This window comes from Chanos chanos, chromosome 13, assembly GCF_902362185.1.
Source record: "Chanos chanos chromosome 13, fChaCha1.1, whole genome shotgun sequence".
Classification (NCBI taxonomy): domain Eukaryota; kingdom Metazoa; phylum Chordata; class Actinopteri; order Gonorynchiformes; family Chanidae; genus Chanos; species Chanos chanos.
The window spans coordinates 14,544,336-14,570,210 of record NC_044507.1 but is presented as its reverse complement, the minus strand read 5'-3'; the positions used below and the strand labels follow the sequence as shown (position 1 = coordinate 14,570,210).

Sequence of the window (25,875 nt, the reverse complement as noted above, 5' to 3'; positions counted from 1 at the left end):
CAAAGAAACAGATGCTGTTATTTTTGTTATTAATAGGGATGGTATATTGTAACAAATTACACACCTTGTAAAACTGATGTATAGGGGTATACACAAAATACATTCAGACATTACAGTAGACCGTACCATTTGAAAACAGAGTAACTGTATAAGGACCAACAACAAAAAAACAAAACCCCACCTGCTTCTCCTTCAGAAGAGGACACGGGTTCTCTAAAGAGGAGAGCATGGGTTCATATTTTATTCTATTCCCATTAGTACTGTGTTACTCCCAGTTACATCCAGCTCCTCAGTTCTTTATGGAATTTGATTTATCATTCACCATCAAACAACACTGTGTTACAGTTGTCGGCATGATTAAGAATACAAAACATTGGCAGGCTGTATTGATGCCCACACTGAACAAGGAGTGTAAGTCCAAAAAAACTAATAGAAAACACTTCAACACATGATCAATTAAATGCTATATTCAAAAAACTGGATAAAAAGTCAACCATTAGCAGTCTTATTATACCAGACTCCCTGAAGCTACTGCAATACTGATTTAGCTGCTTTCAGACATCATTTAGTTATAGGTCACTACTGGGCTGTGTTTATAGATTGAACAGATTAAGAAATAACAAAGAAATCTGAATAACTGAGAATTTACTTCTGATATTGAGACTTTAACATTAGGACAAAAAAGTAAAAATTGTTGATATTGGCCAAAACATGTTCACATATGAATTCAAAACAGCACGTATCATATTTAGTCAATTTAGATCTAGTTATGCAAAATTATTGACCGATCTTCAGAACAATTAAAATGACCTAACATTAAAGCAAACTGAGAAATTACAGGATATTTCTTTCTCTGCAAATTAGACAGCGACCTCTAGTGATCAAAGTACAGTACTGCGCTTTTAATTTTTTGTGCAGTTGGGTAGTGATAGCTGCTTATGACAAGATAGAAGTGTGATTGTCTCCAAACAGAATTATCTTGGATGGAGTGTCACCAGGAATGCCATTAACAAGTTTCAAAGAAATGTCCACATGTGTCATATGTACACAAGTGTGAAACAGTCACAGACATCTTTTTTTTTTTTTGGACCGCACTAAGCACTCACTTTTCCTGCAGAAGGATACCAGAGTTCAGTTTTCATTCATATCCATTTAAAACAATGGAGGCAATGTCTTACAACTCCTGGAGCAAAAGCAAGCAATTAACTTTCAAAGTAAAATTAAGAGGCAAAAGTATTTTACACTTGAGCAACCATACAACACTTGCTTTTAGCTTCATACCTGTTAGTTGCTTGTTTTGAGTTGTTTTGTTGTTGTTGTTGTTGTTGTTGTTGTTGTTTAAACTGAGGTTAAGACGTTGAAGGTTTGGGCACCACTACTGATAAAATTCACCCTCTTGGCTAAGGGAACTTAGTGTACTTAATGTTAGCAAGGCTGAAATGAGATGGACTATTCTAGCTAAAACACCCTGATAATTACAGCTTATTTTTCTATAGATATACTTCATTTAAAATAGATACATACATACAGTACATATTTACAGTGCACGGGAAAATCGTTGTTAATGTTTAGACCACGAGCCTGGATCAAAGGCACTATCTGTGCCTCACAGATGACAGAAAAAAAAAAAAAGCGCATGTTTCATAGATTGACTGAGGAGATGAGGAAACCTGATGATGTCATATAATGCCCTCTCACGTCCCGTTCATTACACGTCACACCCACTTCTCTCCCCTCGCTGAATCAGTCCATTACGTTCTGACAATACACCCAGATGTCACTGAATTCAATGAACAAAATTAAACTTTCTGGTCTTTGGATCTACTGAAGGAAGTCCATTTTTTTTTCCAGAGAATCTGTCCAAACAGAAAATTTCTTCAGTCTTGCATGAGTTAATATTGGTTTCTGTATCAGTGCTATCATTTCCCTCCCCTTCTCCTGAGTTAACTAATTAAAAGGGAGAGAGGTTCACAAGAAAGAGTTTACATGAAATCATTCCATGACAACATAACTTCCACACACACACACACACACACACACACACGATTGGCCAAATCAGTTACAGAAACAAAGGAAGGATAAACTGAAAAAAAAAAAGGGGTGTAGTCTCCAAAAGCATCGTGTTCTTTCCAGAGGGTGGAGGAGTGAATGAGACCATCAGAGACAGGTGGTTGACTGCGAAAGCATTTGGAAATATTAGGTTTCTGAGTCTTTGATGGATCTGAGGGTGTGCTTAGGGTCCTCCTACACCACAGCCTGGGCTCTCTCCTTGGCTTTTTCTTCCTCTCGTCTCTTCATGGCCTGAATTACGGCCATTTCTTTAGCCTCCTTCTTCTGGTTCCTTTCTTCAAACAGCAGTCTGACAGAAACATGTACATACACAGATTTCGTAAACACATACTAATTTCAGCAAAGCTTTATCTGAGCTTGCCATAACAACTGTCCACGTGTTTGGGCAGGTCTCTTATGCAAGGATTAAGTCTAGTAATGAACTAACTTGACTTTTGAATGGACAAACATATTACATTCAATAATTTACCTTTATATTTCACATCCAGTTTATGGATTTAATGGAATCTACGTGATCAGTCCGAGATCTAATGAAAAGGATAAACTGCATGTCTGAACTAGGCTGACATGTTACCGTCCAGTGTCACTCCCTGACAATTAATTACTTACTCACCTGTTTTTGATTATCCTCTGTACTATGTCATCAGTGGTCAGGCTGTTTCCACTATCCACAGTTCTCAGTATACCTTGTCTTCGAGGCTCCTGAAAACAGGGGGAAAAAAAACAACAACACATGTACAAACACCCTCAGGTACCATTCAGTGGAGATGGCAGAATACTGAATAGTTGTCAGAGCGTTACGTACAGCGTAAGGGTCTGAGCCATCCTTGTCTGGAAACACCTCTGTCTTCCCATGACATACCAGGTCCACCTGCACAGTGACAGAGGATAAGCGTACTGCACCGGAGCACTCAGTATGTGGGCAGTGGATTTGTGCATGCCCTCTCAATTTAATGGTCTTGTATTTAAGTGTGATCATACCTTGAAATGGTCCAGTAAGTCTTTTGTGACTGCGTAAGGAGCTCCTATCACGACTTCAGAGACGTACTAGTGAAGACATCACACCGATTAGACTTCATTCAGATATAGTCACCAGGCTCACGACAGATATGCAGAAACTCTGTGTGTGTGTGTGTGTGTGTGTGTGCGCGTCTGTGTGTGAGACAAAGAACCAAAAAGCACTCACTCTGCAGGCCAGCACACTCAGTGTTCTCTCATGGATATTCATGATGGGATAATTTTTCCCTTTATAGCGATTCACCTCCTAAAACACAGCGAGAAATGATAACCCAGAACTAAAAGCTCTCAGTAACCAAATAATCAAAAGCTCCCTTCCACCAAAGACGTCTGCACATAATAACAAAAGCTAAACTGACAAACACGACTGACATATCAAAGCCGTGTATAATCCTCAGTACAGACAGAGACACCAATCCTACCTGATCAAAGTGTAACCCCACAATCACATATGGCTTGTCTGAAAGTTTGTACACTGCCTCCAGGAAATCCACATGGCCAATATCTGTTTAGAAACTTGTCAAGGCACACAGCAGTGTAAACTCAGAAAGAAAAGACAGTCTTTCGTCCATACAAGACTTAGCGATCTATTTTATCGAAACCTGCCCGGATGTCTTCAGCTCTACTGTGACAGGATACGAAAAAGGTCAAAGGCTCCAGCGACATAGATGATGGTGTCTCCAGGCTGTGGCTCCTTCCCTGAGGCAAACTGGATGATTTTCTGGGATGTCTGTAAGAACTGGGATACTCCTGTCCATGGACTGTGGCCTTTTGGACCCTGTGGGGCCAACAGCAAAGAGAGTTACCACAGTGTTCAGCCAAGAGGGTGTCCGTTCATGTCTGCACTCCAAGAGACAGACCTCTATATTTTATGTCATACTTTTACAGCACATTCTCATATGACAGCAAATATTTGATAATGTTCATAAGGTAATGTTCATTTCCCTTTCATAACAGTGATGATGCTATAGCACCTCCCAGTGGTTAGGAGAAAATTTCACTCTATAAAAATCCCCCTAACAGCGCTTGCACCTTCAACATCTTTTCTTTTTCTGGTCCTTGAAACAAACATACAATAGCCCAAAAATATCTTACGTAACTAAAATAATTACAACGTGTCCTCTCACATCCATCTTAAGTAACAAAGAGTTAATTCCCTCAGTCAGTCTGAGCTGGGCATACAGAGATGGTATTCATTAGTTCCTGGCTGTGACTGCTGTTCTGGTCATAGATTCAGGTCACAATCAAGTCTTTTGTTTTAGGCAGCCTGGCCCTGTATGTGAGGGCAACTTTGGCAGATGGAAAAGAGAAGTGGCTAGAGAAAAACATGAGCAGGAAAACCTGACATCCAAAATGGCAGTCTACAGCACCAGAGCAGATTTTTGTTTGTTTGTTTGTTTGTTTTTCGCCTCTGAAGTGATATGTGGAATTTTCATTACATTTAAAAAAAAAGGAACACTCGTGAGGCCAGACAAAAAAAACAAAAAAACCTCTAAGTTCCATACCAGTCAATCAATAACCTGAATTGAAGCCACAGTTATCTAACCAAATGATGATTATAAACAAGAAGTCACTTTGATTTATTTGAAGAGATAATATTTTGTACATGAAAAGTGTGCTAGCACCAAACATTATGAAGAGGTACCGGAGCGATATGATGATCTGGATCAAGAAGAAGGCATCTGACAGAAATGAAATGACACTTACCCTTCCAAAGTTGTCTGTGTGCTGCTGATAGTCTGAACTGCCCTGTGAGAGACGAGATAAGAGAATGAAATGAGACATCGTCCTGACGGGGTTTAGAAGGGGTGAAGTAAGGATGCGTATTAAAAGGAAAAAAAAAAGAGAAAAGAACTGACGATGTTGCTGTGGTGGGCCTTCGTCATCAGCAGCATACGGCCGACCAGGTCTGTGGTGGAGACTCCCTGAGTTCGCTTGCACTCTCTATAATCACATCAATTCCCACGAAAAACGCATTCATAAAAAAACCAACCAATGCAAAGATACTGTTACTATTATTTTGCCTTGAAACACTCGATATGACTAAATTGTACCTGTATCTGCCTGACTTTTTCACTTCTTCATATGTGTCCTTCCCATCCACTGTTAGAGTGATGTCATCTGCAGAGAGAACATTGGAATTGTTGTCAAATCGTTGTAGGGGCGTTTATCTGGGTCACTATCCAGAATAGTCACACTACAGGCAAATGTCACAAACCCCCCTGTGAAAGCAGTGCCTTTGAAGCATCCCACAGTCAAAACACATTAAAAATGATCTGCTGTCCCCTTGTGAGGTCGCCCGATACCCATTATTTACAACAATATTACTTGTGAGACCATGCATACCACACGAACCATGTTTATTGTAACAAAATAAAGAAATATGACCGGATCAGATTTTCGTCCACCGGAGTTCACTTACAATATCACCGTGAAGACCCCCCCCAAGTGCTGTGGGACTCACCTCCGTGCACACAGAAGTTGCAGTTGTATTTGTCCAGAGTCTCCAGAGTGGTGACGTAAGGTGCACCCTCCACTATCTCATCCACCCATTTGATGGCACGCACCATCTTGTACCTCTCGGCTTGAGTGAAAACCGGAGGGCCCTTGTGCTTTGAAATCTCCTCTGTAGACAAAAAAAAAAAGAAACAAAACCCTATCAGTAACGCTTTCATTAACATTAAGAGTGGATTGACAACGTCAGTCGGCATTTTTAAGAACAGAATGTACGATTATTTATCTGAACGTTACTGCAGCGGAGCGACTTTTAGTTGACAAACATTATGAAGCAGGAACATAAGGTACTGGTGGTTGTTCGGTATGTTTATCCAGAGACTGACTGAGGGTCATGTTGTTCCGTGGTAACGTGAAAGTCGTGCTGTTTGTATAAGTCTATTGCTGTGCGTCACAGTGTCAGTGTGTCCCTGCCTCTGAGGACAGAAGAGAATACACAATCTCTCCTGAAATAACTCCTCATTTTCTCAAACATAGCTCAAGTATTGTAGTGACCTAGCAGACCAGGACTTCAGCTGCACTGTCCTAGTGTAGACTGGTCAGGGGGGTGCGTGCGTGCGTGTGCGCGTGTGTGCGTGCGTGCGTGTCTTCACCGTCTGTATGCACTCCTACGATGAGGTAATCCCCCATGGCCTTCGCCTGCCGCAGTTGATTAGAGTGCCCGTAATGGACCATGTCATAGCTGTGGGAAAAAGAAACAATAAGCAATAAACATGAACTGTAAATAAAAACAGGATGGATAATATCCACACAGGTGGCGCAACAGCTCCTCTACAGACTTTTAGATTAATCAGAGCAAAGCTTATTACATAATCTCCTCCTGGCAATGCGTCTGTTGATATTCTGTGAAAGCCATGAGAATTTGGCCTCCTGTAATACCAACAAGACTTGGTAGATACAGCACACTTATGATATACTATAATATATACTAATCATCCTTGATATCTTAGCATTAGCTCCCTCAAAAAATATTTCCTTATTGTGTGTCATGACAAAGGAAGCAGAGAGACAGAGAAGCAACAAAACTTTAGTGCCACTTTAGTGACAAGACTGTATAACTGAGACTAGTTTTGACAGAAACCTTCGGGGAAAAACCTAAACAGACGCAGTAATAAAAAACACAGCACTGCCTTAGGTTTAGTATATCCCTTATAATCTTACACTACATACAATTACCAGATTACCTAGCGCATACTTAGGGATATTAAGCTTGCATGTAATCTTCAAAAGGAATGGTTGACGGATGGACTGCAGTCCATACTAAACCGTACGCAGTGCACCTGAGTTTAGAAACTTATTAACACAGGATATTACAAACAAACTTTTGGGTGATTAGGAAAAATTACTCAAGCATGACATGTCAAAGGCATGCTGGTACAAAGTATTATTTCAAAAGTTGTGCATTTTCTCAGCAACGAAATATGTTTCAGTGACGCGTTTTAACTGAGATATTACTTGTTAGTATCAACCTAATAGTTCTGAGAGGCTGCAACAATACTTTATCTTGACCCTTTGATCTTCTTTTTCAACCTCATTAGTACTGCACAGTTGGAGAGGAAAAATAAATGTGTCAATTTAAGTGGAGAGATAAAGCATGCACCAGACTTGTTTATCCTGTAAATGTAACTGATGGAACGTCATAAAACTACACAACTCATAAGCAAGGACAGCAATGAGAAATGCCATAAAGGTTAACTGATAACAAAACAAAAATAATGTGAGCAAGGGAGTGGTGCCCATTCACAATCTACAATCCTTAACAGGGGAAGCGTAGCATTATTCCTTCAGTAAAACTCCTTTGGGCCTTTCAAGGACAGCATGTTCAACAGAACGTCATTGAGTCTGTGATTAAGAATGACTTTGAAACAAGAAGCGTATCCTGAGTGGCCCAATCAGTAACTGATTCCCATGACAACGCACTAATGTGACCAATTTCCCTTTGCTGTAATATCATTTCATGTTTTTACGACCGCCTTGAGTAAACCTTCTATGTAGTCCGGGGAAGACAGGTTTGATATATAGCTCTCTATTAAGACCTTTTTGTATGTCCTCAAGAATCCAACAGTCTCTCACCATACTGTTTGGAAACACAATACAAGCAGAGCTAGATTTACTACAGCTAGAACAAAAAAAAAAGAGATTGTTTGGAATTGGATATAACAGAAGATGACTGGAAGGTCTGAATATACTTTGACAAATTACAGGCAAAGTTGCTGGTTTTGCAATGACTAAAAACCCCAGCGAACATGAACGTCTTTAGTAAATTAGGCCCAGTGCAGCTAAATCAAATCTCATGACCTGAATTCATGATCAAATTGACCCAGCATGTGAAGGGCTATTAGAGCTGATTCGGCTCAGCCTGCAGATGGTGGATCCAACCCCATGTGAGGGGGCCATTTGGAGGTGAAGACTTGGAGGAATGGCTGATACTGACACTTGGTTACATAACACAGTGGGAGAGGCCCTCCAACTGTGTGTGTGTGTGTGTGTGTGTGTGTTTCTACCCTTGAAACTGAGGAACAAACTCATAACAAAACAAATTCTGCTGTTTCTTTAAGCAGGCAATGATCAGAAGAGTCTCAGAGATCAGACAATGAAATATTAACCAGTGTCGCTGGTTACTAGACACCCAAACACCATCTGAGCTCTTCACCTCTCATACTAGGGCCAAAAGTATCACATGAAAAGAGAGCTAACAGAAAGGACAGCACACATTTACAAGAAAATTTCAACCAAAGAAATTGGATTACTGTAAAGGCTTCATACAATTTACTTTTTAGAGAGGGGACTGGAGTGAAGAACATCCTTGTGGAAGTCGCATGCCATAACTTCAACGAAAGAAAAAAAAACCCTCAGTGACTGTTGACCTAGAGGCCACTGATTGGACATCTTTTCCATGTGGCTGAATTATTAGGCAAAGTGGAAGACAGCTGTCGACTGGCAACCACAGATCCATAAGCAGATCTATGCCTTAACTAAACGACAACTCTCGCAAAATTCCATCAACATATGACTACCTTTCTGTTTGTTTCTGAGATACGAGACAGTTATGATGAGAGATCATTTCTAACCACATGTTCAGTATCACGAGCTGTTTAAACACGGTTTCCAAAGTGTCACTATCATAATGACGCGGAGAGTTTTTTCCCCCAGTCATAAAGATATAGAAGGAGAGATAATCTTTTCATGGTTATACACACTCTGTTATCTTAGCACTTTGTCCTGATGACAGTGTGACAAACAGCTGAGAGGTTGGAGGGGGACTTCAGCATAACCTTCACAAGTCTCTGCAGCGATGCTGAGATGAACCTTGATTTGTCCTCCCTTGCCGCTCATTACCTCAGACTAGTCATATTGCTTAACTGCAAAGGACTTTTAATGAAACACTTAGAATGACGTCAGGCTCTGAAAGTACCAATAACCATAAAAAGAGGCTTTTTCAGCACAAACCAGTGTCACTACACAGAATAAGACGGGGACGCGTGCGGGATGATTGGAGAGTTTTTCAATGGGGAACGAGTTTGTAACGGATGGATGAAAACACAAGCGGGGCAGGTGTGAGCTGCAGAGGTTAGGGGGGTTACTGAAACACGGTGTGTTTACTCTAGCTCTCTTTGGGAGCTCACCCCACCGCTTAATATTCTGGCATCCCAAACATTCTGCAACATTCCATCAAACCACAGTCAGGCAGCCGGACAGAAATGGCTGGAATTCTCCCAGAGAAAGGCACCATAATCCTGGTCTACATGCACAAGAATTCAAAGCTTTTACTTTTTTCCCCCCTCACTGGTGAAGCCATACACACCAGGGGAGGTTTACGTTTTTAAAGGCAGATATGGTACACCTTTAAAAGATAAATGATATTATTTTCCTCGCCACGTTTTGGCATAAGACAGTTCTGAGAACAATGGTACATTTGTTTTTGTGTTTGCTCTGCTTTATAGGCATGTTACAGCACAAAGCCATGCTGTACTCTACACACTCCTACAGTGCTCAGAGCAAAAGCCTGGAAGCCTTTAGTGGCATCTCTAGGGCTTGGTTCTTCCCAGAGGTGGAAGCATCTTGGAGGGTTCTGCACACTGAAGGACTTGTTACGACAAGTGTTTATATTTTGATGTTTCAAAACTGGAAACTTGGCTTACTGAAAGCTTTCATGGGTTGACTCACATGCATTAGGGTGTGTGTGATAGAGAATGTGAAGTGATGAGTATGGTAAAGAACACTTTAGCTGAGTTTTTGCTTTTTGCCATCTTAAGTGTGTTAAATGAAATGCACATTGTTGTACATGACACTGAATCTGCAGTTAAGAATCAACCTGTTTTGCTTCACAGCTTTAGCCATGTTTGGTCTTATGGCACTGCTTTTTATCAATACATTGTCATCCAGCATTAAAGCACAGTATCTATGATTACTTGAAAATTAACTTTGCTGAAAAAAACATACTTGATGTCGCTGATTTCAGCGAGAACCCAAATGAAATGCCTACTCATCTCATGGCTGATTTCTATAGGGAGCAGACGTCCGACTGTATATCCCTGTGCACTCTGTGACCGACCGAGTCAGTCACATCTCACTGACCACGGTACAGTAAAGCACGTTTTCTTTTATGTCGTGGGAAGGATGAGCTGGCTTTTGTGTGCACATAAAACTCAAGGACCGTGTTATTACTACGGCATTGAGGAGGGATCTTCGGTTCTGCGCTCACACTCAGCTACTGAGAAGTGTCACGCGAAACTGAGGGCTCTCGTGCATATCAAGGTGCAGTGGCCCACGGCAATGTGCCCTCTACTCACTGAATCAAGGTATTAGCGAACCAAATCCATCTGATACGAATAACAAATAAATTGTTTTCAGAGAGATCAATAAAAGTGACAAACTTAGAACGAGAACCTACAAATAGCCAAAATAATTTTGACAGGTGCACTGGGCACAAATGAGGTCGTAACGACAGCAAATGAGGAGGAAAATTAAATGCAGCGCACGATCTATAATATAAGCGCTTCATATAGATCACTTCATCACTGTCAGTTATGTAATATGAGAGTCTTATGCGAACTTATCGAGAAGAACATCCACTAAGTTAACCGACGCGTTTCGTTTTGCAGCATCCACATTAGTTCCACAAGCAAAAATAATAATCTCATTTAGTTGCACTACTCACCATCCATCGCACCACACCCGGACGATCCGTCTTCTTTTCTCGGGACTGCAGGCTGTTGCGACTGGGTTCGCCTCTGCGTCTTTCCCTGGCTTTTGCGTTTGGTGATGACCGTTCTTGATCATTTTGTGGACAAACCGACAAATGGCCTATCTAAAAATAGTTAAGTGATAATCAAGACAAACTAACTGAAATGACGAAAATACAAAACACAAAACCGCCAGTTTTTCAATTGCTGTTCTAAAAGGTTACGCAGTCGTACGTCCCTTCTATGGATAGCCGGTTTCTGCATTAAAGTGACGCTTCAGCATCGTGGGTCAACGCCTCCTCTGCCGGGGAAGTGGCGTCATCTGGTATCGAGTCGTACGATGAGTACTCTCAGACAGCCGACATATTGTTACACAATAGCTGTTCCACTGTCATGTGACCACCAATCGGCACACTATTTCCAGATGTTATTATATGTAGGTTACTGTGTAACTGTATTGCTCCGCTCAAATTGTTACCAGTATGATGAAAAAGATTAATTTAACAGTACCACAACACTGAGGGGACATTGTATGTTCTTCAACAGAGTTCTGTGTCTGTGTGTCTCTTGCATACAGACATAAGTATTGATCCATGTCAGTTGAGTATTAGACAACAGCCTATGTGCGAAAGCACCCCCTCAAACACACACACACACACACACACACACACGTCCTAAATGAGAACAGTGCGATATTTATGCTACTAACAGATGCGAACATGTCGTCATTCTTGCCACTGGGTGTTTTGTGAATGTTGTTTTTATACAGTGATTCCGTACAAAATATTTCGTATCACGACATTAAACAGCGACGGCTACTGAAATGGAGAGCGAAAGCATGCTTTTTGGACTTGTCTTTCTACGTGAATAATATGACATGCATAATACGACAATCAGTACAAAAGTTCAGGAACAATAGTCTGAATAAAAGTAATCAGCATTACCACCGTCAACACAGCATGTATGCTTCAAAATAATTGTTACGTAACATCTGTAAACGATAACCTCTGATAGCTCAGTCAATAACTGTGTCCATATGAATGGTGAGAGTCAATACGCTCGTACATTTCTCACTGTCAGGCTCTCCGTGACGTTTTACTGATCATTTCAATCATCGTCCATGACCACACACAATTCTTGTTACAAATGATTTGGCGCAACCCTGTGGATATAAAGAAACTTGACAAATGTAAATTGCTTCCTTTCACAAATCCAGCAGAGGGAGCTATGTCCAGTAAAATCCTGAGTCCTCCAGGCTAAATAAATAAATAAGTAAATAATAGGGGGAAAAAAATGTTTTTGCAGCTTCTTAATATGTCTTCATTCATGTAAATGGCAAATTTAAGCAGATCATACAAAGCTTACTGATGAATCTGACAAGGATCTCTCTAAGCTAAGAAAGCTGAGTTGGACCCACTGGAGCAGCAAAAATGAATACATACTTCGCAAAATTATACCTCAGAGACTTGTTCATCTAATATAAAATGAGAGCTAGTGGCAATGTGGGTACGGGGAAAATGAATGCCCAGTTGATGATGGCATAGGCCACATTAATTATGCTTCGGGCTCCAGGCTGAGAGATCTGGGGCAGGCACCTGCTGCAGAAGTGGGCAAGAATGACGAATGCCGTCCTACATCGCCCATCGGCTCACCTCTCCCCATCCAGGCCAAATTAATCAAACGTTGAGGGCACTGAGTAGTCTGGGCTTTCCACTAGAGGAATAGATTCTCCAAGGAAACCACGGATGTTCTACAGACGGGTCAGAGGCACAGAGAGTGAGCGAGCTTGTCTTAATGTAAAAAGTGAAGGGAATGGATTAATAGGACCCATGTAGTGAAATCAGTGGTGTAGATGTTTCAGTTGCCTGAGGGAGTGTTAAATATCTTAAATTAAAGATATTTCAAAATGTTGTGCGAACGTTTCTATTGATTTCACATGAGTTTAAGAAAGTTGTTTGTTTGGCCATGCGCGTTACTCACTGACGCAGACAAATAATTTAGGCTTTTAGATATTAGAGAATAATTTTGATTTTAAAATAGAAAAAGGGTAATGTCTCTACTCCAGAGGTGATGTATGGACCAGTGGAGCTCTTCAAGACCAGGGGAAATGTGCCTCGTCTGCTCCTCGCCCAAATTTAGGACAGGTACACCTCAGCATCCCTCATGACTCGAATGTTTTACTCATGTCAGGCCAAAAATACGTCCACAGAGGTTGCTCAAATTGGGTCGACTGACGGCTTTTTTTGGATCACAGAGAGAAAAATCGTGCCATCGAAATCATCGCAGTCTCCTAAAACCTACCCTGATAGCAAAAAAGCCTTCCCCACCAATTTATTTTTACAGACATCAAACTGGGTCAATGACAACGCCATAATACTCTAAAACCCAGTTTCTAAAGCATCTGGCTCATTAATGACAAGAACTTATGGACATTTCTCCAAACATTTTTATTGGTCATATAGAAAATAAAGTAAATGTATATCAACAAACATACAGTATATACAATACATCAATAACTTAGACACATCTGAGAATGATTTAGTTTACCGTTAAAATCCACAGTTGTTATATATGAATACATCACTTATCTACACATTGCAAAAAGTACAATAATTTAATAAATAGTTACAATTCACCCATTTTGTTACCGTGTTCATACAAAGTACTGCAATGTATTTTATTACATAAAACCCATACATAAAAATAACAAAACACATCCTATCAATTTCATTTACCAATTGTAAACTTGGCTGTCATAGCGTCACTTTTATTTATTTTTATCTTTTTTTTTTTAAACACATCTGAGACAAAGAACTAATCATCAGAGGAGCAAGATATAAAAACCAGCACAGTCATATGCTCACCAAACATGTGATATGATGAACTGAGCCTATTAGCCTAAAGCTAGTACACTGTTGTCACACAAGTGCTGCTAAGGATATCACTCCATCAATCTCTCTTGTTAAAAAAAAAAAGACCATGATCATTTTGAAAAAGGAGTTGTGGAGACGATGTGGAGACTGATAAGATCCATCTCAGATGCAGATAACGTCATGGCTTCTGCTTTAGCTGCTAATTGAACTACGCCTTGTGCTGGCTTACAGCAAAACAGAATGAGGATACTGTTGTACAAATCACAGAAGATCACAGCAAGAACCCACAATCTTGTTTTTGTCTCAATGAGAGATGACTATACCCCACCTTAATATCCCTGCCTCCTGCAATCCATTTTACGACAGTGCTATTATAAGAACCTCCACAATCATTACTGTGAGAAATAGCTCCGAGTCAAGACAATCAATAATTTATGTTCACAAAAGGATACAGTGAGGCATTTGTCCAAAACCTCCATTCAGCTGCCTCACAGACAGCTCTGTGTACAATATCTATACAATCAAACCTCAGTATCCTGGGGAACAAGCCTCAAGCAGATCCTTGACTGAGACTGTTAAAATGAAAGAAAAAAAAAAAAGGACTAAAAAGTGAGAAGCGGATCATTTTAATATGATTTCGAGTGGTCAGTGGGTCAAACAAAAACCCAAGTTGCATGTCTTTTTTTTTTCTTTTTTTTTTAAACATTGCAGCTTACTGCAATCTTCTGTGTATGACCCATCCATTGACATGAGACATCTGATTTCAGAAGTTTATCAAGAACATATTTTCCCACGTGAAATGTGTGGTATGATATATAAAACCGCCTCTGAATGAAATGACTCAGTGAACTGAGGAGTATAATCCAACTGAAAACTGTATCCATTTCATTACTACAAAGCAATGTCTCACTCTCGTACGGCAGTTGTTACCTTGGTTACCATTCTGACCAAACCTCCCTACTTCCACTATCTGCTGTATATGTGATTAAATATTTTTAGGAAGATCGCAACAAGGACACTTTGCTTTTTTTTTCTCAAAGATCAGTCAATAATATTATTGCCCTTTAAAAAGGAGTGTAATTTTGCACATTTTGATAGCAACACACGCTATATGCAATAGAATTTTCCTCACTGAAATAACTTATGCCTTTTACAGATTGGAGTGCAGCATAAGCCAGTGAGAAAGATCCTGCTTCACAAGAGAATTGGATCAGTCTCAGGGTTTCATTACAATCCTGTAAAGATCACTGCCCATTGAACCAGAGAATTTACTGCCCGGAGGTCAAAAATATCTCAGTGAAACACATCGCTTTCTGTACATCTGTCCTGAGCAAATATCAAACAGGTAAAAAGCATATTAAAACAATACGCCTGTCTAATTAGTGCATTTTATACTTTACTGCAATCGTTAAAATGAACCTGATCTTCTCACATGATCACAGATTCACATGAATTCATGTGTTCTTGGGTTGCTGGATAAGAACTGCAGGCTTGAACTTAGAAAATACACGAACATGTCATTGATTTCTCGTGCCTCACTGCTTTTATGTAACTACCCAGGCAAGAAGGGGTTTCCATGTCTTTTACTGTACATCTCCCTTATTGCGCAAAAAAGGAAGTCTTGACAAATGGAAGAATGTAAAATAAGGCTTTGATACTAGTGTACTGTAGATCTCAAGGTCTGTCACTGGAGAAAAGAGAGGGGGAAAAAAAAAAAAGTTGCTGTGATTCACAAAAAACGTAAATCTTCTCTTCTAGACACCAGTATGGAAGTTCAGTGGATGGGGTCTTTGCTGAACTTAGCTCAAATGGTTTAAAAAGTAGAATTCTGAGCCAAGAAGAGATATGGAAGCAGCTGATATGGATGGACGACTGATCCCTTTACATTGACCTATGTTAGTTCTAAAGAATTATTAAAATAGAACAGCATGACATCTATACAGTGAACGATACTGCCACCTGATCACTTACACATCACTTCACGCGCTACGCCACAGCACGCGCCTAGTCACTAGAAAAGCTATCAGACTTCAATAATAAGCCACTTTTGGTACAATTGCAAAATCGATATCAAATGTATTTTTTTCTTTTCTGTTTATATAATAAACCAACGATGAAGGAGTATTCTTCAAAAAAAATAATTGGTTGGACAAAGACATCATAGTGATAATAATGATTAACAGTAAAGGTTGGGTGGGTACATTTTTAGGAGGGAAACGTGATGTCACACAACAAAAAAACACAAACAGCATTATGAACAAATCATTTACAACTCTACAATTCCCGATGTAGCCCACGCTGTCAACGTTACTGTTTTCGTTTTGTTTGTTTTTTTTGCCTCTACGTATTTTCAAAAGCAAATGCAACTCCCCTCTCCCACTGACTGAAAAACAAGGAAAACATTTTGCTATATTTCATGGAAAGGCTCCTTCAAGAGTGAAACTTAACTAAACTCCTGTCTGCAAAGCGTGAACATCACACTTTGAGACAACTCAATTTGGATTTTTTTTTTTTCTATTCCATGCATAAATAGTGTTTTATTGCCTTTCCTGGTCATATTCCTCAGAATATAACTTGTAAACATCATTCCACATATGGAATTCAACCCAAAAAGAAAAAAGAAAAAAAACAAAACAAAAAAAAAGCCCAACTGATTTGCTAAATGATTTTCTGTTTCTTTCATGAAAACACATGAACTAGTTCTCATGGGAAACTCCTCTAGTAACTTCCCCCTCCAAAGTCCTCTCAACATTCAGTTGTTTGGTCAGTGAATAACATCAAGCAAAGGACTTTAGATGAATAATCTCTGCAGACCGTTAACTTCAAATTTAGCCACAACATGGTGCTTTATTTCTCTCATGTGCAAAATGTTGATGGAAAGTAAATGTCAGTAAAAAAAAAAAGAAAAAAAAAAAAAAGAAAAAAGTCAAACATGAGAGAATGATACTTACTAAAAAAAATGAACGAATATTGATCCTAATCTTTTGAGTGTCTAAGTTTCCTCCGTATACAGCAGAGTGTGTATATCTGTGCTTCTGTAGCATGCACGTGTAGCAGAGACACCAGCTTATGCTAAGCTTTTTTTTTTTTTCTTTTTTTTCTTAAATAACAGCCCGAAAGGAAGGTCCTGCCCGAAGAGAGCACATTCAGCCTTTTTCCAAACTAAATAGGAGAACAAGAAGCGCCTGTGCTTGACAATCATACACTGACCAATGATGCTCATCCGATGCCACTCCCATCCCTCCACACCCCAACCCCTTACGGTGCATTACGACCTTGCTTCTGTTTTGGACTTCACAATGGTGATAACGCTAGTTGCCGCCACCTTGCCTGGAATTAGAGGCCCGATAACAGAAGTGATGGGGCTCCTGGCAGGGGTCACGGGGCCACGGGCCACAGTCCTGGCAAAGCTCTGGAGGGCCTCGTATTTGGAACGCAGCACGTCTAGCTCCACTTTCATGCTGGCGTTTTCCGAGGCGAGTTTCTCTACCTCCTGCTGGAGCTCCGCCTTCTGCTTCTCCAGCTCCTCCTTCTGGGTGACGCGTTTGACGCGGCAGCTGGCGGCGTAGCCCCGGTTCTTCAGTGTGCGCCGCCGTTGTTTCAGCTGCAGGATCTCTTCCTTGGAAAGGCCCCGCAGGTGCTGGTTCAGCTCCCGTACAGACATGGAAACCAGCTCATCATCCGTCAGACTCGTCCCATTCTCTCCAGGCTCCCGCTTCACCTGTTGGGGGCGGGGGGGGGCAGAGATGGGGAAAAAGAGAAAGCAAGGAGACATAGAGGTAAAAATATATAAATAAATAAATGAAGGACAAAAGCGTGAATGGGGGAGTTAGGGGGGGATTACACAGACGCAGAATTAAGCAAAAGCATGAGATCTAACACTTACACATAAGCAAAGATTTATTTATTTTTTTATGGAAACTCACCTTTAGTGCCTTGTTTCCCTTGTTTGTAGTAGTCATGCCACGAATACTGCTTTCACTGTTGGATGATTTCTGGAGAGAAGAAAGAGAAAAAATAAATGAATAAAAAAAACGTACATTATTTTGTAGGTCTTCCTTGGCTTTCACACATGACTAGTTTGGAGGGATGTTTTCAAGCCTGGATGTGTTTGGTGAAAAATTTTGTTCATTTGATAAATGTGAGAGTTTGAACTACACATAAAAAAAACACTGGATTTTGCTTGCAGATCCAAAGTGATCATTAATTGAAAAAAAAATGCTATGATTTATGTCCACAGACAACGGACTGCAACCAGAGACACTGCTTAACTTAAAATAACCAGCTCACATTTGGTATAATTACCAACCAAATTAGCTGAGATAAATGCAAAACCCAGAAAGCTAGTGCAAAATGTGGCATCATATCCACAGTCATTAACTAAGGAATTTCTCTTGAGATGCCACACACACACACACACACACACACACACACACACACACACACACACACACACACACAAAGGGAAAAAACAGAACAGCTTTGCAAAAAAACAAAACCTGGCCAGAATATTGCACCAAAAAATATAAAGCTGTACCATTTTCATCCAAATAATGATCATTAAAGTCTTGCTGATTTATTTCATTCATTTGGTTTGTACTCTTAACTGCTGCATTATTCCTGCGGGTTTATGCTGAGTAAACAAAAGGTCAGCAGAACTGCAGGTACTGTAGGTCCTGTCTGGCCTCTGAACAAAACTCAGAAAACAGTGACCCAGCAGAAGCAGTGTATGTGACGGGTTTCACTGGACGGAGCAATAGGGGAACAGAGATGGAGCGGAACCAGCTGGGCCGCAGTGGGAACAGCAGCAGCAGCCCTGGCTACATACACAGCTAGTGCTGGATCAGCAGTCTTCAGTGTCCGAGCATGTGTTTGCGTGTCTCAGCACGGCCAACACCGTTGTTTATGTTTGATAATAAACTGTCTCGTGTGTCTGTGTAAGTACCGAAGCTTCGCAAAACGCGCGCAACCAAGAACTGACAAGTCCAAGGGATGACCAGGACATCGCCATGGTAACAGAACCATTTCAACAGGTGTGTAGTTCACCTGAGCCAAACGAGAACAGGCAGCAGCTTGTTAAAACTGACCTAAATATGACATCACAACATGAAGAGATAACAACTCTGGACGACAGAAAGATTCATATTACTCATGCAGCACAGTCTTAACAGGAGGAAAAAACACAGTGAGCCCAAAGTGAAAAATCCACTATGGGCAAGGCAAACTACACGGAATCACAGCTCCACTGATGGATTAATGGTTTTGTTTGGCACATGTACAGATGACAGGGTAAGCTACAATGTCCAAATACAGGTAATCTAAATATTTAATAACTGGAAACCAGGGAACAACCAATGTCCAATTACCTATGAATAGAAAAAAAAAAAAAATCAACAAACAGAGGGATCCTGTTGCACGTTGACAGGCAGTCAACCCAGCTCTTGCAGCGCAAGACATTTTGAGAGTCCCCAGTGTAAGCTCTTACCCACAAGCCTCTGCACTCACCCTTTTGTCAGTAAATGACAACCCCCTCCCAGACACATTCCCCTTGTTTTTTTTCAGAGATGTAAGCGAGGCTGAGAGACGTTAAAAGGCAGAGACATTCGTGTGATCAAAGGCAAAATACTCAGAGAGTCAGGTTCATATAGTCTGTCTGCTCTTTACAAGTCTGTAAGAGCTCCATGCATGTCTTATTGACATAGACTCAAGTTCACCACCTTAACATTCACTTCAGATGACACAGGGCAAACATCTTTTCCATTCGGGCCAGCGTACCCATAAAAATTATTTCACTTTTTTTTTTTTTTTTGTGTGGCTGTCAAGCAAGGTTAGCAGAAGGCTCAGGAGACCAGGGGCAGTGTATTTGGGGAGGAGTTCGCGACCATCTTTTGCAGGCACAGGCTGAATTTTTATGAATCGTCAGTAAGAACGCTGACAAATCATAGCTGATTAGTTGTAGAGGAGAGACATCACACCCACAGGAAAATAGAAATCGCTGAGTGTGGCTGTTGAGTAAAAGGAGAGGGGGAGGGAGAGGAGAGGAGAAAAAAAAAAAAAAAAGACGGCCTTGTGAAAAATGCATCCTCAACACATTTGGAGGAGCTTGCAAAGAGAAGGGTGAGAAAAAACCCTGATCTCAGCAAGGACCACGACCAAGGCACCAATTAGGAAGTTGTGAAGTTGAACTAACACGACCAGAGCCATCATTCCAACCTTCAAACACCACCCGTGGCAATAAATCTTAAGGGTGTTTAGGACTGGCAAGGTCTACAGCTACATGGAATGATAAATAAATTATATGTGTATGCAATAAACGCTGAGGCAACATGATACTGATGGCCTTGGGCTATAGTGTCATGCTTTAACCATCATATCCTTCTGCGAAGGCCTCAGAGAGTCATCCAAGGCAAGAAGCCATTAGGTGGCTCTGTGTTCTGTAAAGGTATGGTTCCCCAACACCATCCGGCGTTTCTGATGAATATTTATCACTGTCACACTCCAACAGGGCGGGGAAGTGGGAAGAAACAGATACAGACATGTTGGCTCGCGCATACACACACACACACACACACACACACATACACACAAAGGGGCTTCCTGCAAGCATGCAACCACAAAATCCTCTCCTCCGCTGGGTTATGATAGCTATGGCTGAGACTGCTGTCAATTCTCCACCAAACAGCGCAGTAACAAGATTATCAGAGCCTTAATGGCAAACAAAAGCCACCCATCAACCTCTGGGATGCAGATCACGGAACCATCAGCACTCTGAATACTGAAGAGTGTGAACTGCGTATGGTAAAGGGCATTAACCGTGTTGAAATGCTAGAGACAGACTTAACGGCTGAAATGCTCTCATTGACTCACTGTGCCCTAATTGTCTCTGGGTATTAGGTGAAGGAAGCACAGAATGTGGCATGAACTGACAAGGAGCAAAAGGAATTAAGAGGTTCCATGCAGATTAAATAAAAATTTGCAATGGCAGAGGGAAAAAAAAAACAAAACAAAAAAAACAAATGGGTAAAAATCCCCTAAAGAAAACATCTGTGTGAATATGTGAGTACAACATAAATCCCTTTCAACAGCCTACTTACGGCTTACTAAATTGGACCTGTAAGGAAATGGATCGTACACTGAGAAAACACAAAGCCTTTTGAGGTGTAATTAAGCTTTTTATGTTGCTTTGTGCTGATGCAAACTCTGCTCCCTCTGGGCAGCCCTGCTACATTCCTTCATTAGGACCGCACAACGCGCATCCAACATTGCAAACAAGTCCATTAACAAATGCCATGGCGCTAAAGTCAAAAGTTGTTGCCGATTTTGGTACCAAAACATTTTTTTTTTCCTTTATTAAGAAAAGTCACCCAGGGAGACTCTTTCATCTAGCCTGCTTGTAAAAAGAAATAAGCAGTGATGAGATGCACTGTTAAAATACAAACACGAGACATCGGGCCACAGTGACCAGTGTGAAACTCGCAGACTAAAAGTGTAAGATCAGTTCTTTTCCATCTGCGGCAAGTCATCATGAAACTGAGCCGTCTTTTTTTTTTTTTTATTTCCATACGTGTTTTCAGTGTCATAACTGTTCAACGACTGTGACGGTTTTTCGGTTATTACAGCTCCGACTCAATCTCTAACCTGTGGAACTCCAAAGTAACTCTGACTCCTTAATAAAAAGAAAAGCAACAACAGACAGTCTTAAACTTTCTGTGTTTAATTTCATGCATGGTCTGAACCTGATATTAACATGGAATTCACTTCCTTCTCCCTTCCCCTATCAAATTTGAAGATAAGAAGAGAAAAAAAGAAAAAGAAGGAGAGAGAAAGAGAGAGAGAGAGAGAGAGAGAGAGAGAGAAAAAGAGAGAGAGAGAGAGAGAGAGAGAGAGAGAGAGATGATATTCAGATCTAATCATTCCTCCCTTCCGCTGAGTGAAGTCAATTATCAAACAAGCTGCATGTGTCGAGCGCCATTTAACTGCAAATTAAAAATAAGATTCCACTGATGGCTTAGGCTGAGGAGGCTGCCGTCAATTTATGTACAGAGGTACACAGCACACAGAGGGAGGCCAAGGAAGCCATTAACTAGCAGGTATTCAGAGCGTGAAATAAGAGTGACAGAGAGAGGGGAAGCAAATTATTCAGCTGTTTTCAAAAAAAGAAAGAGAGAGATGATGTACCACTAATGGCAAAAACAAAATGTTAACACTCACTTGTTACTGGCTAGGGTGATAGGGAAAAATGTCAGCATGCACGTTGATTTTGCTAGGTTGCACATGTAATTTTTTTTAATATAGTAAAATATTTAGGGAGGGGGAGTAAAGGATTAACCTGAGGTAAAGGAGGATCTGGAATACAGGAAAGGAGCAAGTAGGAGGAATTTATTACCTTACAGAGCACCACAGAAAAGGAATTGTGTGTCAAGACTCAATAAAATATGAGGGGACTGGGAAGACGGTATGAATATTTGGAACCAGATTTAAACATCGCTTATAGATATCAAATATCCTTGTATTTTCCGTACCGATTCCATTCAGCAGCAGCAGTCCTAAAGGCTTAAAATAAAAAAAAAAACAAAACCAAAAAAACAGAGACATGGAATTGGTCGTGAACACAGAGTGGAGATTCAGGCAGTCCATGGTGACGGAACATCGTATGATATCTAACCGCAGGTGTTATGAAGGTTTACCGAGTTTGAAACCTACGAGTGGTTGTCCTGACCAGGCTGTAATAAGCTGCCATGTCCACCTTCCACCTTCTCCCAGACTAACCAATCAAAGTGAAAGCAGGGCAATGGCCTGCAGCATGATAAGCGCAGTGGGATATGACATGAGCTCCACAAAACCTTTCAAACACTCTGCCTCGAGGACTCAATTGAGAGGGAACAGACCTGGATAGAGAAGAACCTTGGAAAAAGAATCTGTGCTTCCAACCCACACACTGGCAAAACAGATTGGGTGCTTCACTTTAGGCGTAGGCAAATTTTGAAGAAAATAACATGCATCCCCTAAAACAACTTTTAAACAGTCCTGTAACCACCGCTCACACACTTTCACAAACGTCATATCAACTGGCGCTTAATTAAAATACCAAAATAAGTTGCTACACAAGGCAGTGCCACAAAGAGTAATATCCGTTCGTGCCAGTACGCATCATCGTTTGAAATAATCCCAAAGAAATTCTCCCTCCCAGAGTACCCATTTATTCTCATTCATGTAAATAGTTTAATCTCATCTGTTGACACTGACATTTGAGCAACATACAATAAGACATTCAGGATAACAGATATGTGAAAATAAAGTATCTGAGATCTATGAACACACAATATCTGAGGAAGCAATTACAACACTTGCTGACTATTGACACATGCGACAGATACTGTGAACTTGGTGTATTGGATGAGTATTATATGAGTGACATCTAAAACGCACAATGTCTCGTCATAACAGAAAATGACAGAACGAGCACTTGTAACATATACATTTCTGTCCTCTAATAAAAGTCGTGTTTTACTAAGAAAAGAAAAAAAAAAGACAAAACAAAAGCAGGCAACATAGCAACAGCAGTCAGAGAGACAGAAACACAGTGAAGCTCTCACTTGCAGAGAATTTCATCACCACTTCCCCTCCCTGTGCAACTGCAAAAAAAAAAAAAAAAAAAAAAAAAAAAATCCTTCTGATCTTTTTATGTCTTATGCTCCTCCAGGATTTCAGGTTTCCAATGCAGACTGAGCTGTTGGTTCCACCGTGCTTGTATCCCTAACTTGTGTTTTTTTTTTGGGGGGGGGGGGGGGGGGGGGGGGGGGGGGGGGGGGGGGTATTAAATTGCACAGTGTTGGCATTAGAACTTAAGAGCGTGCGGTATTAATCATACAGGATTGCGAAAGATGCTGTCCAGCTCTCTGAAATCTTTCACTGTGTTTCATCAACTTCTCTCACCCCTCTGAGCAAACAGCAGCCGAAGAAGAGAGCCAGCAGCTCCGCGTCGCCAGAGAGCAATCGGCAAAGGAGCCCCCCTTTCACAAGCACATCTACAACACACCAACTTGTCACACATTAGCCCTTTTCCTTGTGATGGACCATAAATCTATTGGCCGACGTTCCCTGTCGGCTCCCCTAACCCAAGGCCCAACTGATCTACCCCCCCCCCCCCTTCCCCCCATTGCCATACAGCCTGGGTGCTCATCTGTTCTCGTTACCTGCTGTGGCAGGAGAGAGAGGAATTACAGAAGCTAGGCTGAGCCTTTGACACAAAAGGGCGTCCTAATAACTATGAGGCAGATTTGAGCTTGCTTTGAGCATGGAGGTCTATTTTGAGCATGGACATGCAAAATGGACCCTAGAAGATGTTTAGGTGATGTTAAAGAACATGTTTTTGTCAGTTTCTATACCTGAATGCTTGTTAGTAATAGCTTACCAGTCAAGAGTTGGATGATCCCAAAAACCAAGCACTAAAAATCAGCGCTGTTCTCTTCATACATTTCTTCCATTCAGTCACTAAACCTTTAGTCATGTATGACTATCTGCCAAAAAAGACAATGTGTTCCCCTACCTACCTACAAGTGCTGCCTTTGAATTGGTTATTCACTCACATTCTACTTCATGGTCTGTGAAGAGGAGAAAGCCATAGGCAAGCTTGAGGACTCTGTACCACTTAAATATTTGATGCTTATTCTATTCGTTCAAAGAAAACAAATTCGATCAAGGACACTAAAAAGGTTTATAACAAGCGGTAGTTGTGTTTGCAATTTTGAGCAGTTGTCACTGTCAGCACACGGATCGCTGATAAAGGTGTTCAAACAGCGAAATGCGAATGTAATTGAGGCAGCGTATTGATAAACGCCGCTACAGTCACATCCATTTCAAATTCAAACGCTCAGACGTCGATTATACGCTACACTGCATTCAAACAGGTACCTTTCCAGCTCTTCTTGGATGTAATGCAACAATGCCATCACCTAAGTCCTATTTTGTATTTCACAAAGACAATGGATATGGGTATAAGCGGATTTTAAAAACATCCTTTGACAAAAGTAGGTTTAAAATCCCCACTTAAAATGCAACCACTAGATCTCCATGTCAAGGAAAGCAAACTGTAATCGATTCTTCCCTAGCCAACAGACCTTTGTCCGCTCGGTTTTAACTGTGCCATGAATGGAGCGGCTTCCAAATGGCACCGTTATGATGAATCAGCACCTCTAAGAAATCATCTTGTACGATTTTTTAACTCAAAGAAAGATTAACCATTGTCTGTAATATTACAAAAAGTATCAACCATAATAACCGGTGAAAATAATCCTTTCGCGCTCCGAACAAGGTTGGCAGACCAATTAACCTTCAGTAGACAGCAAGACTGAGCGTTTAAAACGTGGGGTCAAATTGTGTGTTGCCAAATGTCAAAATTTGAAAAAAAAAAAAATACACTTCAGTTCGAACTGAGGATCCTCAGACTACCAACGAATAACTTGATGTTTTGAATGCGAATAGGTGTAATTTTATATAGGCTATGTAACTCGCATTTTTGCAAGCTTCAGACCAACAAACAAACCCTACCTACCTTATTTTGCTCTCTTTGAAGCGCAAGAGGTTCGGCTCTCGTTCGATTCTCTGGACGCAAGGTGAAACAGCAGGTATGTAAAGCTGTGATGAAACAGCAGGTTTGTAAAGCTATGTGCATGAGCTAGCAAACTATCCACCTATCTAGTTACACATTTCTCGACAACCCCCTAGCTGTCACTATTCGCTCGTAATTTCGACTCAGCACCAGATGCTCTTCGCTGGCTCCCGCCCGTCCCGACAGAACGAGGGAATCCCCACACGTAGCTACTATCACCCTAAATTAGGGTGCAACCCTTGACCATGTTTGCTCAAACTGCGCTCTAAGAGCACAAACAACAATTTGAGATGAATCAGCGTATCTGTTTCTCAGTGCTTGTTCACAGAAGTGACAACTCAGGTGGCTGGCAGGCTAATGCAATGAGCTCATACTGGGCACAAATGGGAATGAGTGAAAGACGTGTGTGCACACTCAGCATAACAACACATTTCCCTCGCATTTCGACATGAAACTTCGATTCGACTCACCAGACTTGCAGAGAGGTGCTCCTTTATGTCAAGACGTACACAGGTCACAGATCACAGTTGTGGTTAATGTTAAATAATGAAGCGTGTGCATATGGTATTTTTGTGCGCGTTCGTTGTCCCCTTGTTGATTCCTT

General features: G+C 40.9%; 2 protein-coding genes across 6 annotated transcripts; both read right to left on the bottom strand.

Annotated features, from left to right (window-relative positions):
* Window positions 1–12: 12 nt before the first annotated feature.
* LOC115826133 (ethanolamine-phosphate cytidylyltransferase) lies at window positions 13–11,036 on the bottom strand. 4 transcript variants are annotated; one of them, XM_030789829.1, is made up of 14 exons: window positions 10,763–11,036; window positions 6,195–6,283; window positions 5,552–5,713; window positions 5,142–5,208; window positions 4,947–5,031; window positions 4,789–4,836; window positions 4,672–4,705; window positions 3,727–3,867; window positions 3,510–3,592; window positions 3,257–3,334; window positions 3,052–3,117; window positions 2,876–2,941; window positions 2,684–2,772; window positions 13–2,359 (listed from the first exon to the last, which is right to left on the bottom strand). In XM_030789829.1, exons 1-14 carry the CDS (start codon window positions 10,882–10,884, stop codon window positions 2,245–2,247), a joined length of 1,245 nt encoding a protein of 414 aa, XP_030645689.1. In that variant the 5' UTR covers window positions 10,885–11,036; the 3' UTR covers window positions 13–2,244. The 4 variants fall into 4 exon arrangements, with proteins under 4 accessions (XP_030645689.1, XP_030645690.1, XP_030645691.1 ...); XM_030789830.1 differs by lacking the exon at window positions 4,672–4,705 and having other exon boundaries at window positions 3,727–3,865; window positions 4,795–4,836; window positions 10,763–11,033; XM_030789831.1 differs by lacking the exons at window positions 2,876–2,941; window positions 4,672–4,705 and having other exon boundaries at window positions 3,727–3,865; window positions 4,795–4,836; window positions 10,763–11,034.
* A 5,610-nt stretch (window positions 11,037–16,646) lies between these two features.
* Window positions 16,647–25,799, bottom strand: LOC115826639 (transcription factor MafG). Of its 2 annotated transcripts, none has more exons than XM_030790519.1 (3): window positions 25,742–25,799; window positions 17,587–17,655; window positions 16,647–17,381 (listed from the first exon to the last, which is right to left on the bottom strand). In XM_030790519.1, the coding sequence occupies exons 2-3, from the start codon at window positions 17,620–17,622 to the stop codon at window positions 16,929–16,931; spliced, it is 489 nt and encodes a 162-aa protein (XP_030646379.1). In that variant the 5' UTR covers window positions 17,623–17,655; window positions 25,742–25,799; the 3' UTR covers window positions 16,647–16,928. The 2 variants fall into 2 exon arrangements, with proteins under 2 accessions (XP_030646379.1, XP_030646380.1); XM_030790520.1 differs by lacking the exon at window positions 25,742–25,799 and adding an exon at window positions 25,215–25,230.
* Between the last annotated feature and the right edge of the window lie 76 nt (window positions 25,800–25,875).

Bases quoted from the DNA above. Each gene is read 5' to 3' on its own strand.
- LOC115826133 (XM_030789829.1), bottom strand. From the start codon at position 10,884: ATGATCAAGAACGGTCATCACCAAACGCAAAAGCCAGGGAAAGACGCA. The intron at 5,209-5,551 runs GTGAGTCCCACA...TTCTCTCTGCAG, and splicing joins CAACTTCTGTGTGCACGGAG to ATGACATCACTCTAACAGTG. The intron at 4,706-4,788 runs GTCATTTCATTT...GTTTGGTGCTAG, and splicing joins ACAACTTTGGAAGGGTAAGT to CACACTTTTCATGTACAAAA.
- LOC115826639 (XM_030790519.1), bottom strand. From the start codon at position 17,622: ATGACTACTACAAACAAGGGAAACAAGGCACTAAAG. The intron at 17,382-17,586 runs GTGAGTTTCCAT...CGCCCCCAACAG, and splicing joins AGGGAAACAAGGCACTAAAG to GTGAAGCGGGAGCCTGGAGA.